Genomic DNA, 22,592 nt, shown 5'->3' with positions numbered 1-22,592 from the left:
GTCGGATTTGACCCCGGATGGCCCAGTGGAATCGGAGCAAACAGTTGGATTTAAATCCAATCAATCTTGTCGGTAAGGTGATTGAACACCCCTTGCAGCAAGGATTGTCCTAAGCACATGGACTTGGGCGAGTAATTGATCTCTTCAGCACTCTACAAAACGGATGTCCTGCCGAGAGTTGTGGAAATGAGTTAGAAACTTGAGGAGGAATGTCGCTGCCACTAAAAAGTCCTTATCTCTCCATAGTTTTCATAGTTTTACCATTATATATCAGGTCTGAATTACCATGATGTCTAAATAGCTCTGAAATTCAAATGTGTGCTATCAGCATAACACCACCGGGTGACATAGAGCTGACATTATCATCAGTTTGCAGGTGAGAGACTACACAAAGGACTGACTAAGGTCTCACATGAAGCGTGTAGCAGTGCAAGAATTTGAACGTAGGTCTGTCAGATCTTAGGTTATTACCAGCTCTGTGTTCTTCTTGACCCATGTGAAATGTCAACCAGCTGTGCTCCTCTCTGCTGTCTTTAAACCTAAGATCCCCAAAGTATGATCCATGAACTGCTTGGGTTCTGCAAGTCTCAGTATGTGTTCTGCAAAGGTACCCTAATTTTTACCTATGTAGAGCATAGATGTATAAAGTTAGAGAGGAGCTTTGCTATGCAGCTAAATCCCGTGTTGTACCTGGCATGGGACCCTCCTTGAGCAAACATTTTGAGAGCCTGTGCTTTAATCTGTAGGAGAGGGAAGCGCTGTAGTGTTTGTGTCATTAAAGGGACTGGACATTTTTTTTGAGTTCTTTGCTCTTCTCAAAAAAAAGGGCCATCAAAAGTTATTTAGATTCCACCTTGTCCTGGAAATGGCAGTCCTAGTTCTCACCAGCCCGTGGAGCAGGTGCAAAGTACTTGCAGTTGCCAAACACTTTATGCCAGTTCATGTACTTTAAAGGAGGTTTGTCAACTGGAATTTTATCCCCTGCACCAAAGTCAAATGCAAAACGGTAAAACGAACATGTGGGAAGCTCTTAACCTTTCCTGTCTAGCCATGACACACTTGCTCACGTTATTTATGGGACAGTTCTAGCTATTTTGGATTAATCAATCACTCTATTACAATGTCAAAACCATGTCGGCAGGAACTGTGTTACTTCTTGCCTTCAAGGTAAAGAGTCCTTTCTGTCCTGTGTTGCTTATTCCATTTCCACCCCCACACAAGATCTATCTGCTAATTTTGCCTCCCTAGACAAGACTGTATGTTCTTCATCGGATGCCAGGTTTAGTACAAGTCAATAGTGCTCTTTAATCATGAACAAAGCAGACTGCACACTAGGCTAAATTAGGGCGAGTAGGGCAAGCGTATCAAGGAAAGTTTATTCTGCTCTGCCTCGTGCTGGGGAAACCGCAATTGGATCCAGGTGTGGATTGCCAGTTGCAGAGGGATGCTGAGGAACTGGAGAGGGTGTCCAGGGGGCTCGAACAGTGGTCAGGGTCCAGAGCCCACAATGACACAGCTTGGTGAGGGAGCTGGGATTGTTGAGCCTGGCAAAGAGGAGGCTGGATGGGGAGCAACAGCCACCTACATCTGCTGGAAAGGAAATTACCAAGGCAGCAGAGGCAAACTTTTCTTGGTGGTGGCAGGCACTATCACAGAATCGCAGAATGTCAGGGATGGGAAGAGACCTGGAAAGCTCATCCAGTGCAATCCCCCCATGGAGCAGGAACACCCAGATGAGGTTACACAGGAAGGTGTCCAGGCGGGTTGGAATGTCTGCACAGAAGGAGACTCCACAACCTCCCTGGGCAGCCTGGGCCAGGCTCTGCCACCCTCACCCCAAACAAGTTTCTTCTCAAATTTAAGTGGAACCTCCTGTGTTCCAGTGTGTACCCATTGCCCCTTGTCCTATCACTGGTTGTCAGCGAGAAGAGCCTGGCTCCATCCTCCTGACACTCCCCCTTTCCATCTTGATCCCCAAGAATGAGTCCCCCCTCATTCTCCTCCAGCTCCAGAGCCCCAGCTCCCTCAGCCTTTCCTCCCATGGGAGATGCTCCACTCCCTTCAGCATCTTGGTGGCTGCGCTGGACTCTCTCCAGCAGTTCCCTGTCCTGCTGGAACTGAGGGGCCACAACTGGACACAAGAGCAGAGCAGAGGGGCAGGAGAACCTCTCTGACCTACTGACCACCCCCTTCTAACCCACCCCAGGTACCATTGGCTTCCTGGGCACAAGGGCCCAGTGGTCACCCTGCTGTCCCCAGGACCCCCAGGTCCCTTTCCCCTACGCTGCTCTCCAACAGGTCATTCCCCAATTTATACTGGAACCTGGGGTTGTTCCTGCCCAGATGTGAGATTCTAGGGGACTACTGGCCACAAATTATCTCTTGAGAGACTCAGGTTGGACATTAATCTCTCATTGATGCAGTTTTTTTAGCATTTTCACCCATCCCCAGAGAAGCTCTAGAATCTCCTATTCCGGGGGTTTGCAAGACACAAGTAGACAAAGCCGCAGCTGACTTGGTCTAGTGCTGGCTTTGAGACACTGGACTGCAGACCTCTAGATGTCCGTTCCAGATAAGGTTTCTGTCCTCTCCTCCCTTAGCTATCAAAGTCGTTGCATATCAGACTGGTTTGTTCTTGCTTCTTCCCTGTTTTTTCCATAGCTCTTCTAGGCTCTCTGCACCAATTCCACTCAGCCCCTGCAGCCTCCAAAATATAATACTGCTCTTAAATTGTGCCTTTGAATGTGTCAGTGGGGAGTACATGTAACCACCTCGTCTCTTCTGCGATCAGACTTCTTCAGACTTACTCTTTATCCTCAATAGGGGACTGCACTTCTCTGGCATAGCTTCTTGATGACAGGTCCTTCTGCTCTCACCTCTTACCTTCTGTCTTCACTCCTTGAGTCTTAGATTTCCCTTTTTTCCTCCCTTGTGACTTTCTGGAGTGCCAGTTGGGATTTGTTCTTTTCTACGGATGTTAGTCTGAACACAACATTCCTCTGAGCTCTTGAATCACCTCCTGTTTTCAAGATCTTAATTTGAGAGCCCTTAGAGTGTATAAGCATGTTGGCTGTAGAGCTTAGTGCGCACTTGCAGATTTCATTGCAACTTGGTTCTCAGGTCCTGTCTCCAAACCTGAGCTTGTTGCAGGGCTTGGTTCCAGGTGGATTCTGTTCTTGTTTCCTCAACTTTTTTGGATTTCTGTAGATAAACTTGAATCTGGGCAGACAGTGGTTTTAGAGCTAAGGTGTAGGCTCACACAAAAATCAGATATCACTGTGAAGTATGGATAAGTCTCTCTGTTATGGTAGCAAGAAATGCTGCGGCGATTACTACTGTAAACTTGGGATTACAATTTCTACCTTTATTAGCATGTCTTTATTACCATTTGAAACCATTTTTGAAAAGGGACCCTGCTGAGATTGGTACCAGACGTACCAGCTTAAAACACGCACTTCACAGCAAAACCCCCTTGCCCATTTGTCCTTGCAGCACAGGTGAATGCTGGTGTGGGTCTTCAGGGTGAGACCTCAGCATGAAACCATGGTTTATGTGGATATAAAATCGCAGCCTCTGTGTCTATAAATGACTTAGTCCAGAGCATCGGTCTTTCCCTGCCATCGCTAATGGGAATATTTGTCTGTCATCTTCTGTCCCAGAACGGTTTTACAGTGCTTTTGTATTATTTCATATTATTTTGTATTGTTATAGTTTGTTGCTGTCCTAACCCTTCTCTTTACACAGCCAGTTTCACCACAGGGCAACGTAAGCAGCACTGAGCCTGTTTGAAATTCTCACTGTAAATGACTAAACTCAAACTCCCTGCATGCATCGTCCTTTTATTCTTTTTACTTATAAATGTCATAATCATGATTTGTAAAAGTCATTTCAGTGAACACTTAAACACAGTGAAACTGTCTGTCTGTTTTATTGAGATTGTTAGTTCCCTGAGACAGAAATGGTGTTCCCTTCCTTTGTGACACCAAATAGGAGGGCTTTGCTTAGCGACTGATAATGATATAATTAATATTGCAATAATTGTTGTCTCTCTTTCTGCAGCCCCAGGCTGTCCAAACTTCCTGGTTGGGTTTTGAAAGATGGAAGCACATTTCTGGACAAGGTACTGTGCTGATAGTTAGAATTTTCTTGCCATGCAAAAAGCTACCTGACAGGTTAGGAGCTTGCACTGCAGGAACGAGACTTCACTGCTGACTCATCACAAAGGTTTCTGTGTGTACCCTTACCAGCCATGATGTCCTTGTAGAGCAAAATGTTTCCAAACAAAACGCTGGGAGCAACTCTGAGGCTTTCAGTCTTCAGAGGTAGCCCAGCTTTTTAAAAACTCCTCTTAAAATGCAGAAATCGTCAGGATGAATATTTTCTTGTTTCGTGAAGCTCCATAAATAATAGCGCTTTGCCTTCTTAAAGTGCCTTTTATTCAACTGTCTCACCTTTCCGGCACCAAAGCTTCATAACGTGCTTATAAATGAGGTTGGTATTATACCGGTTTTTAGGCAAGAGAACTATGAGAAAGCGAATGGTTTGCCCACAGGAGGTCTGGTACAGAGGAAAAGCGTGTCTTTGGCCTCTGAAATCAACTTGTGTTCTGCTGCTGGACATAGCAGGGAGGACATTATCTCCAGCTTCCTAATTCTAAGACGTGGGACTTACTCAGCTGCATAAGAGACACAGAATTTGGCTTTTTTCCCCCTCTTTTCATTACCTTAGTTTTGTAGGCAGAATGTATCTGGGGCTTCAACCAAAACTAGACACTGCAGCATCCAGCTTGATCTGCCGTAGGGGAACAATGAACACAAAAATATATCAGATGTTAGTAAAATAGGCAGATAGGTTTCAAATGTGAGCGGTGATAGGTATCGGTAGAGAAAATACAGTTTTAATAGACTGTTCTCTGACTATGTGAACATTAAAGGAAAACTGTAATAATAGTTGCTTTTGTAGGGGACTTTGAGGTGGACAAAATGGATTGATCTGATTTTTACAGACGAGGGAGCTGAAGATCACAGATTAAAGACCTGTTTTTTCTTCTCATTGGAGACAAAAGAAACTGTACAGGCAGCATTTCTGTTAGTAAAATAGTAACAGCTCTATTCAGAGCACATGCAGTTGCAGAGCTACAGAGGCTCAGTGGCAGGAATGGTGTTACGCACTTTGAATTTGTTTCCCCAGAACCTCAGCCTTGGTCTCAGAGCTTTGGGCTCCATTCGGTGCAAAGAACAGACAGGCTGTCAGTATATTTTTATACTTAACGTATTTACATTTCTGTGGTACTGCTGGCACGGGATGAATTTTTCAAGCTCGCACAGCATCAATGGAAATCAGGTGTTAAAAATTCAAAGGCAGCATCTCTTACCTTCACCTTGACCATTGTAACTGCTTGGAATGGTAAATTCTTTGACCCATGCTGGAAAAAGGCAAGGGAAGGAGTCAAAGGGGGGTGTTTTATCATGTCGCGTGGACATTCCTGTTACAGCACTCTCTGGATGACAGTTATAAAACTTAAGTCCTGGAGAGGCATTGAAATTTGCTGCGATCTAGTTTTAATCATTTTGAACTCCCCTGAGATGAGGTTAGGAGACTTCTGCCACTAGATGTAATTGCTCATTCGTTATTAGTTGGCAGGTGCACTGTAATTATTAAGAATTGGATTCAGTCTTTAATTCTGTCGGTCTGAAGCTGGCTGAGACCACTTGCTTTGGGACGAGCAAGAGAAGCGTCCACGAGAGAAGGCAGAGTGGGTGTTCGGTAGCCTGGGAGGTGTGTTAGGACTAGACTTGGGTACATTTTTGTTCCATACATAATCCTGAAGAATGTGACTTTTCATGTGACAAAGGTTTCTGATGTCAGCCTCGAAAAAAGAAGGAGAAAATAGAGGACTAGAGATCCAGTAGAGATAAATCTAACAAGAACCACCACTTGGAGCTTAGATCCCCAAAAGATGTTTCATCAAATGCTCTGAGACAAAAGCTAAAAATTGTATTCTGCTTCTAATAAGACAGAAAAGGTTTGATGTTATTTGGAATCAAAACTAAATTCCAAACTTGTAAGACAGCCAGGACACTATAAAGGTGCTGTGCACGCCTTCCAGGTCAGGGGAGCAGCAGTTCCAAGAAGAGTGGTCTTCGTGACCCACTTTTCAGTTCATATTTCTGATTCTGATAGACAAAGTTGACTTGTATTGCTACAGATTTCCCAGCCAACACACCTGCAAGTGGAAAAGCAGAGAAAAAGCAGCTTCACAGGACAACATCTGCTTCATGGCCCCAGCAAAACCAGCCAGGGTCTCTCTCCTTTCCTACCTCCAGACAAGGATCTGATGCCTTGAAGTACCAAGCAGCCTCATCTCGTATAAAAACAATTTCAGCAGATCTCCTTACAGCAAATTGTATCTAGAAAGGGCATAAAAATAATGTAGTAACAGGCTGGAAATTACCTGCGATAGAGAAAAGGTTTTGAAAGTGCAAAATCTGCTCTATTGGAGTAACATGGTGTTGTGGTATTGTGTCTTTTCTGTTGATGTGCTTTTCTCACAGGAACTGAAGGAGTGCTCTGGCCATGTGTTTGTAGACTCTGTGCCTGAGTTCTGTTTACCAGAGGTGAGTTTATTCATAATTATTAGTGAAAAATCAGACTCCAATCATGTGGAAGAAACTTACTAAGTAATTATTATCAGATTCGCGTTAATTTATTACTACTCAGTAAACAATACTGCTAAAGCCTGTGTGTTTTTAAGGTGCCTCCGGTATCTATGACGCTGGAAAATGGTTGGAAACGGCTCTTTTCAGCCATGGTTTTGGGAGAGCTGGAAGGTTTCCTTGACCAACTCGATGTCTCACAAAAAATAAGGTTTAACTGCCCCTTTTTCTGGGCTTTCCAAAGACAATGTGACTGAGCTGGACTCAGTTACGACAGGATACATGTGCTGATCTAGATAAGGGCAGTGAATGAAGACAAGGAAAGCTGCTTGTCTCTAAGCACAGATGTTGGCCTGTGCACCGGATCCCCCCTGGGATCCAACCATGCGGTTAAGCCCCATGGATTCCACTGGACTGCAGTCAGACGTGCCGTTCTGCCGGCACTAAATTGAGGTGAAAAAGGTTTGCTGCCTTCCTAGCTGTTTATCGCTGCCTCTTTGAGGGAAGAATTGTACCCTCATATCCACTGACTTTACAGTGAGTACCTGCTTCTGAAGTTGTCTTGTTTTTTTTCCAAGAATACCTGTGTTTACAACTAAAAAAGAAAGAAGGGCTATTGAAAATATTTTAATTAACTGGGCTCACCTGGCTGATCAGATTAATGATGTGTGTAGGAGAGCTGAAGAAGTAAAAAGCTGAGCAGAAAGTGGTGCAGGTAAACGACAGGGAATAGTCGGGGAACAGCATCCTCATTCCTCAGCTGTGTTTGGACTGTGATAACATCAGCCCTTTGGTTTCATTTTGGGGATGTTTTCTCTGTCATTCAAAGACCGAGATGATTGCTTGTGGACGGGGAAGTTTTTTCCCTTTCTGCTTGACCTTGTTGACAGGAATTACAAAACACTTCTGGAAGGTGCTTGTCAGGTTGCTGGATTTCTGTCTATAGGTCCCATGAAACTCACCTCTTGCAGCTTCTGCCTCTTGTCATCTTGATTCTTCAAAGCAAGTTGGCAGCTCTGGTACTAGTTTTGGCAAGTGATAGCAACATATCTGTGTGCAATTGCTCGTTTTCCCCAACAGGAATGGATATAATCCAATCACAAAAAACCCGCACAACCAACACCCTAATAATTCTGGGTTCTTGGATGCTTTCTGGTTAGTGTCCTGTGGAAGAGAGGGATATGGGAAGCAGCTGTATGCGTAGAAAATACCATTATGTCCCAGATCTTGGGAAGAATTGAATTAACTATCTGGTTTCCCTTTGGACTTGAGGCCATGCACAGGAATGATGATGCTGGGGTTTAGGGTGCTTCAGCTGGGCTGTCTGGTTACTTTGTTGAGCTGGAAAACACCCACATGTGTAGCTCTAAATATGATGGGGAGTTGCTGCTTCATTGTACTAGTGTCGTCACTGAACCTACCTCTGTTTTCTAGCAGTCGCTGTGACAACTAGAAGACACCAACCATGTCGTCATGGTAGGAAGTTTACAAATGGCCTCTCAAATGTTTCACTTCCCAAAGTTCCCAAGAGATGCAAAATCTTTTCTGCAAGGGCTTGGAACAGACCTTGAGGTGCTGGAGCGAGTTGAGAGGAGAGAAGGGAACAGAGATGGTGAGGGGCTGGAGCACAAGTGTAATGGGAGCGGCTGAGGGACCTGGGGGGTTCAGCTGGAGAACAGGAGCTGAGGGGAGACCTTCTGATCTCTGAACTGCCTGAAAGGAGCTTGGAGCCAGGGGGGTCGGGCTCTGCTCCCCAGGAACAAGCGCCAGGAGCAGAGGAAACGGCCTCAAGTTGCGCCAGGGGAGGTTGAGGTTGGATCTGGGGAACAATTTCTTCCCCAAAGGGCTGTGGGGCATTGGAACAGGCTGCCCAGGGCAGTGCTGGAGTCACCAGCCCTGGAGGGCTGGACAGACAGACATGAGGTTCTCAGGGACATGGGGCAGTGCCAGGGGTGGGTTTACGGTCAAACTCGATGACCCTGAAGGTCTTTTCCAACCAAAATGATGCTATGATTCGCTGGTGGTGCACAGCTCACATCTCGGGCTTCATGGGCTCCCTGTGTGGAGGATGGTTCAGATGTCACTGCACCAGCAGAGTAGAAATGTTGTGGTGTTTGGCAGCACAGTATAAAAAGGAGCTTGTGTGAAAGAGGCTTTGTTGCCATCTTTGTCTCCTTCCATGCCACTTCTTTTGAAGAAACTTGTCTGCAAAAACAGTTTGAGAATCACAGTATCACTTCCAGGAACACTATTGCCAAGGAAAGACGAGTTCTGAATGTGATCCAGAAGCCACAAGGTGCTAAAAGGCTGTCTGAGCAGCAGAGTGCGCTCCCACGTGTCAGAGTGCAGCCCTCTTTGCTTGGCAACCTTCTGGTCTCTTTCGCTTCACCTTCAGGAAACATTTTTAAACCTCTTCAGTTCTTGGGCACTTGGAGTGAGATTGCTGCAAGTCCCAGGGAAGATTTTGCTCTGTTTTGTCTTTGACACCCTTTGCATCCTATTAGTAAATGCCTCTAGGGTGCTGAGACGTAGGATGCTTAAGCTTGGAAGATGGGAGTCTCTGTCCCGATGGCTTGTGGGGCTGGGATTCAGCTCAGTTTGATTGTGGACGTGGCCGAAAACCAAGGCACGAAGGGCCAGCTTGGTCAGAGCAGGCGTGAGCAGCCTCCTTGATACCGTGGAGTGAGAATATTTCTGCCTCGAAAGCTTAGGAAGATAAAAGGGAGCCCGGTCAGGAATCTGGGGATGGTGTTTCACCTCCTGTGCTCAGCTTGGAGATCGTGCCTCAACATTAGCTGTGATCATGGACTGAAACCATGGGCGCTTCGCTGTGAGTTAAGCAGCTTGTCACCAGAGCACTGTGTCAGCCCTCTGAAAAACCGAGTGACCTACTTTCTTGCCTTTTTTATTCAAATTGCTGGACCAGGCCTTGTAATCAGATAATACGTGCTTGATGAGTGTTGAATTCCATTAGCTGCTCTATAATAACTGAGTTAGAGGTCGTATATCTTGCAAATTTCTGACTTGACACCATTTGTGTTATAGCATTACCAGTAAATATTTCTAATTAAAATTCCTTTAACAATGTGTGAAATCTTCTTTCACTCTCTGAACTGCTGTCTTAACCGTCACTTCAAAACAAATTGGACCCACTGCCTGTTTTGTTGTATCCTACGAGTTAGTTTGATCTTCTGCTGTAGAAAATGTGAATGATAAGGGTGCCAAGCATTTAGTTTGGGAAAATATGAGAATTATTTTAGGCATGTGAATGCAATCTACATTCATCTCTCTCGTTCTCCTGGGGTTCAGTACCATGTGCCACATCAAAATATGAGATGTCCTGCTAATCACTACTGAAGAAGTTTTGGTGTATGGGCAAAATGTTTCTCCCTAAGGAAGCACATGTATCAGTTCTTTGATAAAAGTGTGATCCTCATGCCTCTCTTAATGGCAGCAATTTCATTACATGAAAGACAGACAAAGCCGGGACATGGTTTCCTTTTCAGATCTGAAAAGGGAATAATTTTAAGGGGCATTTAAAATCAATCTTGTTAATTTAAAGGCAACATTAACCTTTGCCACAGCTGAGACATGCCTCACCCCCTGAATTTTTTTATAAACCAGTAATATTCCCGCAATATAAACTTTAAAAAAAGAACAGAAGTTTTTCTGCCATTGCTTAAGCTGCATGAAAGGGTTACATGTTGCTTATCTCTTTCCTCTGTTTTCAGACTGAGCTGCTTGACCTCTCCACGGTAGACGTGATCTTGATCTCCAACTATCACTGCATGATGGCGTTGCCCTATATCACAGAGTACACAGGATTCGCTGGCACGGTGTACGCCACCGAGCCCACTGTCCAAATTGGCAGGTAAAAAGCCCCTTAATATTCTCTTCTCCTCTTTCATCACTGCTAAGGAAAAGGTGTAAAGGACAATATGGGGAGAGGAGTGGTGTCTAATGTTCCGAAGAGGCTCTTAGGCAGTACCTGAACACCAGCCAAGTCCTTAGTGCTGCAAATGTGTTAACACCATGTTTGCCAACCTCTGGAACCCTCTGTCTTCAGCATTTACAGCAGGTGCTTTGTGTTGAGTCCAAAAAAAGAGATGTGGGGTAGCAGATCCTGCGTGGACTGAGACACCTTGAGCAGCAATTACCGTATAGTGAACTTCACACCTTCAAAAGCCATGGATCAAAGATCTCACCTACTCCTCGCTGCTCCCCTTAAGCAAAAGAGGAATCACCAATCTTTTCAACAATAAATGACTTTTAGGATTATTGCCTTGTAGTTTTTCAGCGTTTGATATTCGTATCATCATACTTCCGCTACACCGTGGAAGGGAATTTAATCTGGCTTCATCTCAAATGACAGTTGAGATACATAAGATCTGAACTCCAAAGAGAATCGCTAAGAAAAACAGCAGAAATTCTACTGAAGTGGGAAGTGTAAGACCTGACAGTGCAGTCAAAAATTTAATACTTGGTCATCAAATTTGGCAATCTTTTCTTACAAAGTTGCCTGTTGATTAAATGGGTCAATACCAAAGGCTGCAGGTTTGTAGCTGCGCTTGTGCTGTGTGCATCTCCCATGCAGAGCAGCTGCTGCGTTCAATAATTAAAAACCAGATTAGGCCGTGGTATCTGGACTACTCTGTAAGTACCAGGAATCTTTGTCTGTTAAAGGTCCTATGCAAACTTCCCTCTCCAAAGTATTTCTCCCATTGTGTAAAAACAAACAGAAACCAAAGGCCCTTGTAGGTGAAAGGAATTGTATAAATACGAACTAGGAGTAGACCTGTGGGGTGGTGCTGGCCCGTGGCTGAAGATAACAAGCATAGTCGTGTTGGAGAATATACTGGTGTGGTTCTCCCCACCCCAGATTATTCCACATGCCCTTCTCCTGCAGTTAAATGCGAATTCCTACCTTGGCGGGGGAGCATATGTACAATTACGGATATTCAGTTTTGGACAGTGAAATCTGCAGTGCCAGTTTTTGATGCCTGAAATGTTTTTCTGTCTCAGATGCTGTATTGTGCCTGTGCAGATGAGGAGAGTTCATTGGACAATGTACTTGTCTTCTCTAAGTGATAAACAGGCAGCAGCTATTGAGTTTTCTTGGCGTATTTTGCCTCATTGCAAATGACAAGCAGTGGGTAAGGAAGAAATCATCTTGTGCAGCAGGCGAGAGATTTGGGAGCTTCACTTTTCTTGCCATTTCCCAAATAACCCATGACCCAGTGGGCCAGATCCTCTGCTGTCGCAACCAGGCAGACAGAATTGGACTTGCTTGAGTTTGAAACGCTCAGTTGGTGGGATACTTTGGAAATACTTGGGACAAAGTTCTGTCCTGTGTGAAAGGCTGCAATGCTCATTTAGTTATGATACCTTTTCAGGCTTCTCATGGAAGAACTGGTGAATTCCATTGAACGCGTGCCAAAGGCTCAGTCTGCCTCCATGTGGAAGAACAAGGAGGTACAGAGGTAAGGAAGAGCCACCTGGAGAGGTTGACTGTCCTGAAACACTAACCCAAGTTTAGAATTTACTGTAACCATGGGTCAGCTGCCACCATTTGAGATTAGATTTGCTACAACTATTAAGCAAAAAAAAAAGCCTAGGAGGTTTAGAGCTTTCGCTCCTGGGGTTGGTTCTTTCTTGAATGATTTGCACTTTGTTCATTTTCCAAACAACCACACAAGTTTGATTCTTGGAGGGCGACTCGGTAACACAAAAGTCTCCCTTGATCTCCCCTCACGTAGTTAAGCTCCATGGTGGAAGATAAAACCAGCAGATTTTTGCATTGACATCATAAAAAGTTGTTGAAATCAGCAAGATATTTAAACTTGATTAGATTGTATTGGAATAATTTTAATTTAAAATGGTATTTACATTCATGTTTGCTGAAGAAAATGAAGACACTGGTGGCCAGTCCCAGGGCAGTGCTGCCTTTCTTCCCAGGACTGTAGCCTCTTTTTTAACAGCAGAGGTGGGTTTTTTGGCTTTATAAGCTTAGAAGCAAATTGAAATCTGAATAAAAAAAGGTTAGTTGGAAACTCCGTGTCCATTATTCCGTCTGTATGTAAAAACAAGGCGCTCAAAATTGAGGTCTTCTGCATCTATAATTTTGAAAGCTTATGTAATCTAAGAATTATCCATACAGTTTACTAATTGCAGATAATGCTTTCCTTGGAAATAGAAACAACTTTAGCTGCACAACGTGTTCTATGGAGGAGACAGTTTTGGCTTTGCACCTTTTAAGATAGGGCCAGTTGGTTAGAAAGTTATTTTTGAAAGCTGCTTTGTGCATTTTTAATTGATCTCCTGTTTTCTGCTCGCAATTCCTAACATGGCTTGATTTATAAGTTTACCAAAATTGAATGATTTCATACATACATTATAAAAGAAATTTTGATATTTTCCAATATCACAACGCAAAAAAAAAATATCAAAAATCCAAATTAAAATCTGTTTAGCTCTATATTGTACTCCCCTGCTGAGCTTAGGAGCAGGTTTATCTCAGCACGTAACTCCCACTCTTCTGAAGAAGGCCAGTAAAATATAGATGATAAAAATGATCAGGATTTTGTACTGGATGATATATATTCTGATCAGAATAATTTTTTGGGTTTTGTTTTAATTTTGGGGTCCACTGGCCTGACCAGAACCACTCGTGAAGCTCACAGTGATGGGAAGAGAGGGACCTGTTCCCATTATTCTCGTCACACCACTGCATGTGTTTTGTATGCGTGGTTTAAAGGAGGATCATATATCTTGGAGCTCATTTAATGTCACTTCCCTGGCTGTATTTATAGAAAACCTGCTGTCTAGCACTTTGTGTGCTGTTGACTATTCCAGATGCGAACACAGAGAGATATCTTTGTTCTGTTTCAACTGCTATAGAAGGCTGGAGTCTTTTTGTTGCGGTGGTATTTAAAATACATTTTCCTGCATCATATTGCTTGGGAAATACCCCAACATCAACAGTTCTTCCTTGGCACCATCAAGTAGCTGTTGTGATGGGGTTCCAGGAGGTAGGAGAAGGTGTAAGAACCACCCTTGGGGACAGACAGCGTCCTGTCCCCCTAACAGGACATCTGCAGAGCACCAAGCGCCGCCACAACGTGCTGTGTCGTTGGGAACCTCAATCAGATGGCAGGTCCCCTGGCTTTCATAAAATGCACAACTTGCCCAAATCTGAGCTAGAAGCAAAGTGATGCCGTACCAGTGGGGACAGCCGGACACAGCCCTGCGGCTGTTTGTAACAAAAGTCTGCATGTCATCAACTCTGCCTTGCGCCTGGTACGAACCAGTGTTGTGTGTAATCCGGAACGGGGGGACAAATCTGAATTCCCTTTCCAACTGCTTTCCCCCTTCAGCTCCCTCTGCTTCTGTAAAACGGAGCTTCTATCCGCCACAGGGGGGATACGGGGACTTAATTAATGTTTGCAAAGCGTTTTGAGATTCTTAGTGACAAGTGTCATGCGAGCGTGAATGGAACTGATTATTATAGCATGTGAGCAAAAACATCTCCTGATCCGCAAATTAACACCTGGCTAATGGCACACGCAGGGTTGGACTGACATCCGTTATTTAAGAAAATGTGATCCTTAGCGATGGGGTTTTTCTAATACTTGGCTGTTGCTAGAAAAGAATACTTATTACTTCTGAGTCTAGCTTTAATTTTTCAGGCCGATCAATCACCATTACTGCTTTACAGTTCAGCTAGTTCTACTCTGAATAGTTAGTATAAAACACAAAGTATTATCATCTTCATTAGATAGAGCATTGAAGCATTTTAAATTCAAATACTGCATAAAATATAATAAGTTCATTATAGTAGTTTAGGGTTTTTTTTCCATTATCAGATCTAGTCTGAACTAATTGCTTTGCAAGTTTTATTACCATTGGTTTTTATTTTAAATGTGCAGCTTTATAGAAGCTCTGTAGCTACTCAGCCAGGGTGAATTTTAAAATGATGAGGATTCAGGGGACTAAAGGGGAAATTTGCCTTATGAAAGGCACTTTGTTGACTACCTGTTTGATGGTTTCTCACGTCTTTCTGTAAAGGCTGTTTCCTGAGATGGAGTAGTGGACGAGAGAGGCCAACACACTGGTCTAGTTCGGCACTGCCTTCACGCAAGAACCTGTTATGTCGTATACTAAATGTTATCCTTTGCATTAAACAGGAGGGACTGTCTCTGTGCAGATGCCCAGTTAGGAACACAAGCCTCTGAGCTTCTTCAGCATAAGTTTTGTTGACTAACCACTGGATCCTGCTGCTTCACGATACCTTTGGTTTGTGGGTGTCCTGGCATCTGCCCACATACATCTGGTTGTTACGAGGTGATCCATAATAGGATGTTGCCGTAGTGTTAGTAGATCCACTTCAGACTTTAAAATATAGAATCATAGAACCACAGAATGTCCTGAGTTAGAAGGGACCCACAAAGATCATGGAGTCCAACTCCTGTCCCTGCACAGGACACCCCACAGGTCACCCCGTGTGTCTGAGGACGGTGTCCAGTCTCTTGTTGAACACTGTCAGGTTGGGGCCGTGACACCTCCCTGGGGAGCCTGTTCAGTGTCCAGCACCTCTGGGGGAAGAACCTTTTCCTCATGTCCAACTGACCCTCCCTGGCACATCTTCTGCCATTCCCTCAGGTTCTGTCACTGGTTGCCAAAGACTTGAGATTGCCTCCTACTCCTCTTCCTCCCCTTGTGAGGAAGCTGCAGACCACAATGAGCTCCCCTTAGTCTCCTCTTCTCCAGACTTTTAAATATCTTTCTGTACAAATTTTCAAAGCGTGGTGGCAGGTTGAACACCAACAGGAGCGCATCTGAGGAACCAGCAGTCCCTATTTTCCGTGTGCCGCTCAGCAAAGAGTGAAACCACTGCAAACTGGTGCCACTGGTCTCTGTTAGAAGTCAGAGTGTATTTACAGCGTAGCCACGGAGCCCAGGCTAATAGAAACTTACTTCAGTCACCAAGGACATTTTCCCACTTTTCTCCATTACTTGGAGATATATTCTCCTCTTCCCAGAAGAGAAGTTCCTGAAAGCATCCAACTCTAAATGCCTCTTCTGGTAGGTTAAAGGCTTTTACAGGCAATTTGCTTCAGTGCAGTGGTGGACAACTATCCACGTTGTTTGGCCTTTTGTTGCTTATGACTTCCCAAAAAAGACCTTGAACGCTTTGTTTGTTTCCTTAAGAGCAGTGTGATTTCAGCCAGCGTGTGCTGGAATTACAGTTATCGCACTAGACCTGTCTTGGCAATAGCTGCCCTTAATCCTTTCTTCAGTATCTTAAATTATGGAGGAGTTCACTGACCTAGTAGATATAACAATAAATTAAATTCCTTTAAACAAATTGATCAAAGAAACTTGACCAATTTCCATAAATCTTTGGAAACTGGTTTGAATTAGCCTTTGATTTAGCGTTGGTTTAATATACAAAAAAAAGAAATCCTATTCTTCTTATGCATTTGGCAGCTGTGCTGCTTCCTGCCCCAGTTCATGTTGCTAAGGAAGATTTATTTCCCAGAAGTTTGCCATCTCTCTTACAGCCTGTGACATGACACTTCACTTCCTCCCTTGACAACGCTGTCCAGTTAACTTGCCGTGTCTGTGAAGAGCAGAATGGATGGATTTTACTTTGGTGTAAAACATCTTAAATACTTCCGCATAGGGGATTTCGGAGAGCTCTGCAGTGTCAGCTAATGTCTCGGTGCCAGCACACTTGGAAGGCGAGTGGGGTATCAGAGCTGAAGGCAAAGGAGCTGAGCTGCAGGGACATGTGCTCTTGTAAGACACCGGTGACAAAGATGAGAGCAGAGCCAGCCTTTGTTTGTTGTACCTTTATTTTAATTGCAAGATTGCGGCTTACTTCTGTTTTCAAATTCTTAGGAGGCGCAAAATAGACACTGATTCAAGATCACAGTCATCTTTACCAATTCTAGTGGTGTTGATGTGTCAAATCAGCCAACGTCTTTCATCAGTGGTGAAAATACCACAAGAGTTGCTGTAGCACCTTCATCACAGCTGCTGCTTTGATGGAAGGGCTGAACATGAACAACAAAGAGCAGAAGGAGAGCGGTCTGTGGGGTGCAGCAAAGTGGGCAGTGCTGTTCAGCTCCTTAACAGCCAGGAAGTCTTGCTCCTTATTTTGAAGCACCAGGCATATTTGAATTAAAAAGAAAAACGAGAAAATATAAGATCTGGAGAATATAAGTGGGAATCAAAACTAGTGGTCTACAGGAGGTTCTGAAAATGCCCACGCCCTACTGGAGGAACAACCCCAGGCATCAGCACAGGTTGGGGTTGAGCTGCTGGAAAGCAGCTCTGCAGAGAAGGACCTGGGAGTTGTGGGGGACAACAGGGTGACCGTGAGTCACCAATGTGCCCTGTGGCCAAGAGGCCAATGGGACCTGGGGTGCATGAGGAAGAGTGTGAGCAGCAGGTGGAGGGAGGTTGTTCCTCCCCCTCTGCTCTGCCCTGGGGAGGCCCCATCTGCAGTTGTGGGTCCAGTGCTGGGCTCCCCAGGTGAAGAAGGACAAGGAATTACTGGAGAGAGTCCAGCAGAGGGACACAAAGATGCTGAGGGGTCTGGAGCATCTTTGTGATGAGGAGACTGAGAGAGCTGGGGCTGTTGAGCTGGAGAAGAGAAGCTGAGAGGGATGTGATCAATGGATCAATATCTCAGGGTGGGTGTCAGAGGATGGACCAGACTCTGTTCAGTGGTGCCCAACGCCAGGGTGAGGGGCAACGGGCACAGACTGAAACACAGGAGGCTCCACGTGAACATGAGCAGAAACTTGTTTGCTGGGAGGTGCCAGAGCCTGGCCCAGGCTGCCCAGAGCGGGTGTGGAGTCTCCTGCTCTGAGACATTCAAACCCGCCTGGACCCACCTGTGTGATCTGCTCTGGTGACCCTGCGTGAGCAGCTGGGTTGGACTGGGGGATCTCCAGAGGTCCCTTTAACCCAACCAGGCTGGGCTGCTGTGATCTTTGCAGGTTGCTGCCTGCCCCTCTGAAGGACGCGGTGGAGGTGTCCATGTGGAGGAAGTGCTACACCATGCCAGAAGTGAACGCTGCGCTCAGTAAGATCCAGCTGGTGGGATATTCTCAGAAAATTGTGAGTACCTGTAAAACTATCCTCAGGTCAACAATAATAACTTGTCGTTGCCCAACTTTTCTCTGGAAATGCCCTTCCTTTTCGATTTTCCCTCTAGATCCTGTGTAAGATCTAGTTACCCTAGCCTAGGAAAGCAAGGTAAGGTTATACTGAATGTCCTTCAGTCCACCTCCCAGGAAAAGTTCTTGTTTGGTGAAATCAGGGAGTATCCATTTGTTTCTCCTCTTCCTTGGGGACACCAATTTTAAGGCGGCGTACCTGTGAATTTGGAGTTGATGGCTGGCCCGCTGAGAGCTGGGAGGATGTACCGAATGAGCGTATCCTCTCTGTCCGTAAGCCACATCCCCTTCTGAGTTACCGTATCTCACTTCTGGGAATCTTTTGAGTGCTTCAGCCTCTACTTTTTTTTTTATACAGCAAATTAGGAATTGTAAACAAAACCTAATGGTTCGACCTGAACTTCAAACACTCTTTCCCAGTGTTCCCAGCTAACCTTTTTTATCTGTAATGCTGTTGACTATAATCCAGTGTAGTTTCTAGAATGAACAGAACCACCAATTCATTAATTTGCAGATACACTGTTCCCTTAAGGCTTGTAGGCAGCATGCGGGACGTGAGACCTGCGGTTGTTGCTCGGAGCCGTAAGAAATAAAAAGGTGAATTAAAGTTGTGAACCCAAAGCTCCTTATTTGCTCCCTTTTCTTAATCAATGGGCTGCTGAAGTTTGGAGACTACTGGTAATGAGTAAAACAGTTTGAAACAGTAACCAGTGGTGCTGTGTACTAAATTAGGTGGATTTGGGTTTGTGTGGCGCTGCACTGTAGCTGGTGAAAAAGGACCCCAGTGTTTTTGACTATATGAACAGTTTGCATGTATCTCACTGAGCAAATCATTGTTTTATAGTTACTGGGGAAAAGGAGATATTTCTAGAGCAAACTTTAAAAATAATCAGACACAAATAATCAGTTAACCCAAAATGTGGCAGCATCAAGAATGGTTTGTTGTCCACTTTTCACGTCTGTGTATCAGCAGAATCTAGAGCTTTGGTTTACGCACTCTAAGTGATGGAGACCCTGTTTTGCCCTGTGAAGGATCCAAATATGTATTGGGATACTAGAGAAATCATTAGTATTGCATGAATCAGATGCTTGTTCTATTATTCAATAACCAGAAAGTAGATCACATTAGCGAGGTATACACAGAGGCTTGTTTTCCTTTCTCAGAACGAGTATAACATTACTGTGTACAGATAAAGCAATACACTTTCTAATGACACCTGGAAAGGAGACAACTGTCAGGTTGCTTATGCTCAGAGCTGAAACTGAAATTTGGGTTGAGTTTGCAGGGTGTTGTTTCTAAATCACCAGTAGATAGCATTTAAAAAGAAATCAAGTTAGAAAGTGAGTGAGTCTGAAGTTAAGCTTGTTTTCCACAGCAAAATGTCTAACTCAAAGAGAGTCTTATACTTGTCCTTCCTTCTCTCCTGCTTGTCATTATCAATAAAGTTTGATGGAGGGAGTATAGAGTCTTCAAAAATGCAAAGCGCCTACAGAGTTCTTCAGAGCAGCCAAGACAGGTACAGGATCACGACCCCGGTTGATTCCTCCGTTTAGAATTATGGGTCAGTGTGAACTCAGATGCCGTAGAACTCATATGGAAGAGAGACTTCATGAAGACCCTACCTCATGAAAAGCTTTTCTCAGAGCACGTGTCTCGTTAGATGCAGGGAAATAAAAACATAAAGCTTGGGAAACTAACTTCATAAAGTTTTTGTATAACAGAACTACTTCTAAAATTGATATCACTGATGATAACATGACCTGTTCTGACTTTGTTGGGGACTTGCTCAAATGAATGCCCCTTGCTGTGTGTTTCAGGAGCTGTTTGGCGCCGTGCAGGTCACCCCTCTCAGCTCAGGCTACGCTCTTGGAAGCTCCAATTGGATTATCCAGTCGCACTATGAAAAGGTTTCCTATGTTTCAGGATCTTCTCTACTTACAACACATCCTCAGGTACAGCTTTTGTGAGTCTTCTATAGGGGGAAGTGTCTTTGCTCAAAAAAACTAGAGGGGCTTATTCCAGCTGGGATCAGGTATAGTACAGAAGCTGTACTAAAGTACCTCTGTTAGCAATTAGCTCACTTAATGGGCATTGAAAAGAGATACTACCCTGATAAGTGGCCAGGTATCAATAGTTACTCGGGAAAGACAACTAAACTTCTTTGTTATCACTGATTTGACATTAACTTACCAGCTGGGAAATTCTCTTTCACCTTAAATGGGAAATGTTCACAGAGTTAAACAAAAGAACGTTAGTGACTTTTCTTTAAATCCATATTTCACTGAAGAGTCTTTACAGACGGTTCACAGACGGCATCTATATCACTTCTGAAACATCCTTCCTTGGGAGAAATGATCGCTAACTGGCTGCCAACTTTTCCACCCTGCTCTGCTAAGGGCAAAGTCTTTATAGTGCTGTAGATGTAATTTCCAGTAAATTAATTCTCTCTAGATCCATAAATTCTTAGTGCAAAGAATGGCTTGAAGTTTGCAGTACTGTGTGCCTCAGAAGTTGTCAAAATAGTTAAAAGCAATATTAGCAGGAGGTATTTAAAAATAATTTAGAAAATGTGTCAGGTTCATGATCAGTAAGTAATTTCCCCCAAGGTGAGTATCTTCTAAAGAGCTTTGCTTCTGAGCATCCTTCATTTAAAAGCCTGATCTCAGGAGCTGAAAAACGACAATAGATAAACCATCCCTAATAGCGTGGCTGTACTTGGCTCCATGCGATGCATCAGTTTCTAAATCCCTTTTTCTTGCCAGCCTCACGCTGGCCTGGGTTGTGCTCTTTGGTCACCATCTAAGGAGCAGCCGCAGTATTTGACAATATTTGAATGGAATATTTCTCTGAGGAGAAACCTTGGGTAACTGGGAGTGTTTTCATTTACATTACATAGTGATTCAGTTTATCAGGTTAGACTGACCATGCTTGAGCATTTTCCAAATTATCTGGTAACTTCTGGTAAAGTCCCTGATTTTAAGGGCATTACCTCCCTGTGGCAGGGAATGGTGTGTGTATGAAGTGCCTGGTAAGAGCACAGGGCAGTTACAGTTCTAACAAGTGCAGGAAAACGTACTGTGAGCCTCCGTGAAAGCCCACGGACCTACTCTGTTTGCTAACGAGAAATGACACCGGGACCGTTCGCTCTGCTGACAGCGTAGCTTGGCCCACGTGCTCTCCAGGAGCCTCATTTTTCAGCGTACAGCCCACTGCACTTCGTGTTATTTTAAACTAACACATAGTTTGAAGGAATAGCTTACCAGATAGTTGAATTGGTGTTCAGTTTGCCCTTTCCTTGCTAATTACCACTAACGTTACCAGATACCATGTGCACATCAGATATCATCATAATCTTACGTTGGCTTCCAGATGGTTGTTGAAAATAATGGCTAGTTTTTGTCCTAGTGTCAATCCCTGTGAACACCAGCACGAGCTCCTACAGTGATTCTGTAGTGACTGGTGGTTTTTGTGAGCTGCCAGCCAGCTCTTCATCTGTGTGATGTTTGACAGACAATATGTAATGATAACAATATTTTGAGTGGCGTGGGGTCAAAATTGTGCTCAACAGATCAGCATTTGTTCATCGGGGAGTGAAAAGATGTTTTGTCTGACCTGTTTCTCCGTAGAACCATGATGAGCAGTCATAAAGAAATTCCCGTCTTTAAACGGTGTATGAAATCAGTCACTGCATTTTGTTTTAAAAGTTATACCCAGTTAATCAGCATATGTTTATGTAAATATATATCCAGAGCTTTCTGAATAATAGTAAAACCTTAGGACTTTTCCAGTCTTCTGGAGCTCCCTCTGTCATTATTACAAATGAGCATCACTTGGCCAGGCTCTCATCAGCCAGTTGCTTATTTAGGGTGATAAGACACAGATTATTTGGGCGTAGAAATGAAAAATGCTTTTTTCTGTTCAGTCTTGTCTAATACACACAGTAATAGCCTGGAAAGCATTTCCTTCTTTCAGGGTACCAACAGGATAAGGTTAATCTCAGACCCTTTGGTATAAATTACAGCTTGAAGTTTTCTTGACGTTTTAAGTTACATCTAGGTTAGGTTTGTAATCAGCAGAGAGTTATGGTATGTCTGTAATTATCAGTCCCTCTCTGTTAATAACAGATAGAAAGTGGAACAGTTGGCAGTTTAGGCCTGGCCTAGGATGTACAGATGAGCTGGGACCGGGTGCAGCAGCAGGGATCATCTTGTGAAATCCTCAGCAGGAAGCGCAGGTGGAGGGTTCAGCGAGCCTGGATTCATTGCCTCTGAAAATCACCCAAGAGCTTTCAAGGGTTTGTTTGAGAGTTCAGTCTGGCACCATTAATTGTTCTTTTCCCTTCTGTCTTCTGGCAGATGGTTTCTGTTGAAAATTTGGCCTCACCCTCTACTGAGTTTAGAATTGACACCGTTGCCACCGAAGTGGAGAACGGGAGTTGACAGCACAGGTTCAAACATGTCACTAAAAGCCTTTTAAGACATATTCTTTACATTAACCCCCCAAAATCAATGCAAGCCCTCTCAGTGCAATAGCAGCCGAAATTATGCTTATCTAATGTGGCATAATCATTATGTACATTATCACAGGCAGATCCGATATTATTTTTTACGGCATTATTGGCATTTCATTTTCACAGACATGCTACAGAGAGTCAAGGATTGCAATAAATCCCTCCTAACAGGTCTGGTGCTACAAGGTGGTGCACGGTGTAAACTTCTGTCGAAGCTGATGTGAAATTCCCCTGCATGT

At 44.1% G+C, this 22,592-nt stretch overlaps 1 protein-coding gene across 1 annotated transcript in view; it reads left to right on the top strand.

Annotated features, from left to right (window-relative positions):
- Window positions 1-22,592, top strand: part of INTS9 (integrator complex subunit 9) — a 74,120-nt gene that overhangs the window by 6,053 nt on the left and 45,475 nt on the right. The window contains exons 3-8 of the mRNA XM_065055572.1: window positions 4,060-4,120; window positions 6,555-6,617; window positions 10,388-10,527; window positions 12,050-12,136; window positions 17,663-17,783; window positions 19,661-19,795. Coding sequence (XP_064911644.1) covers window positions 4,060-4,120; window positions 6,555-6,617; window positions 10,388-10,527; window positions 12,050-12,136; window positions 17,663-17,783; window positions 19,661-19,795 — 607 coding nt within the window. The remainder of the gene's footprint in view (window positions 1-4,059; window positions 4,121-6,554; window positions 6,618-10,387; window positions 10,528-12,049; window positions 12,137-17,662; window positions 17,784-19,660; window positions 19,796-22,592) is intronic.

This window comes from Columba livia, chromosome 3, assembly GCF_036013475.1.
Source record: "Columba livia isolate bColLiv1 breed racing homer chromosome 3, bColLiv1.pat.W.v2, whole genome shotgun sequence".
NCBI lineage: Eukaryota > Metazoa > Chordata > Aves > Columbiformes > Columbidae > Columba > Columba livia.
This window is presented reverse-complemented; position numbering and strand designations above follow the sequence as displayed.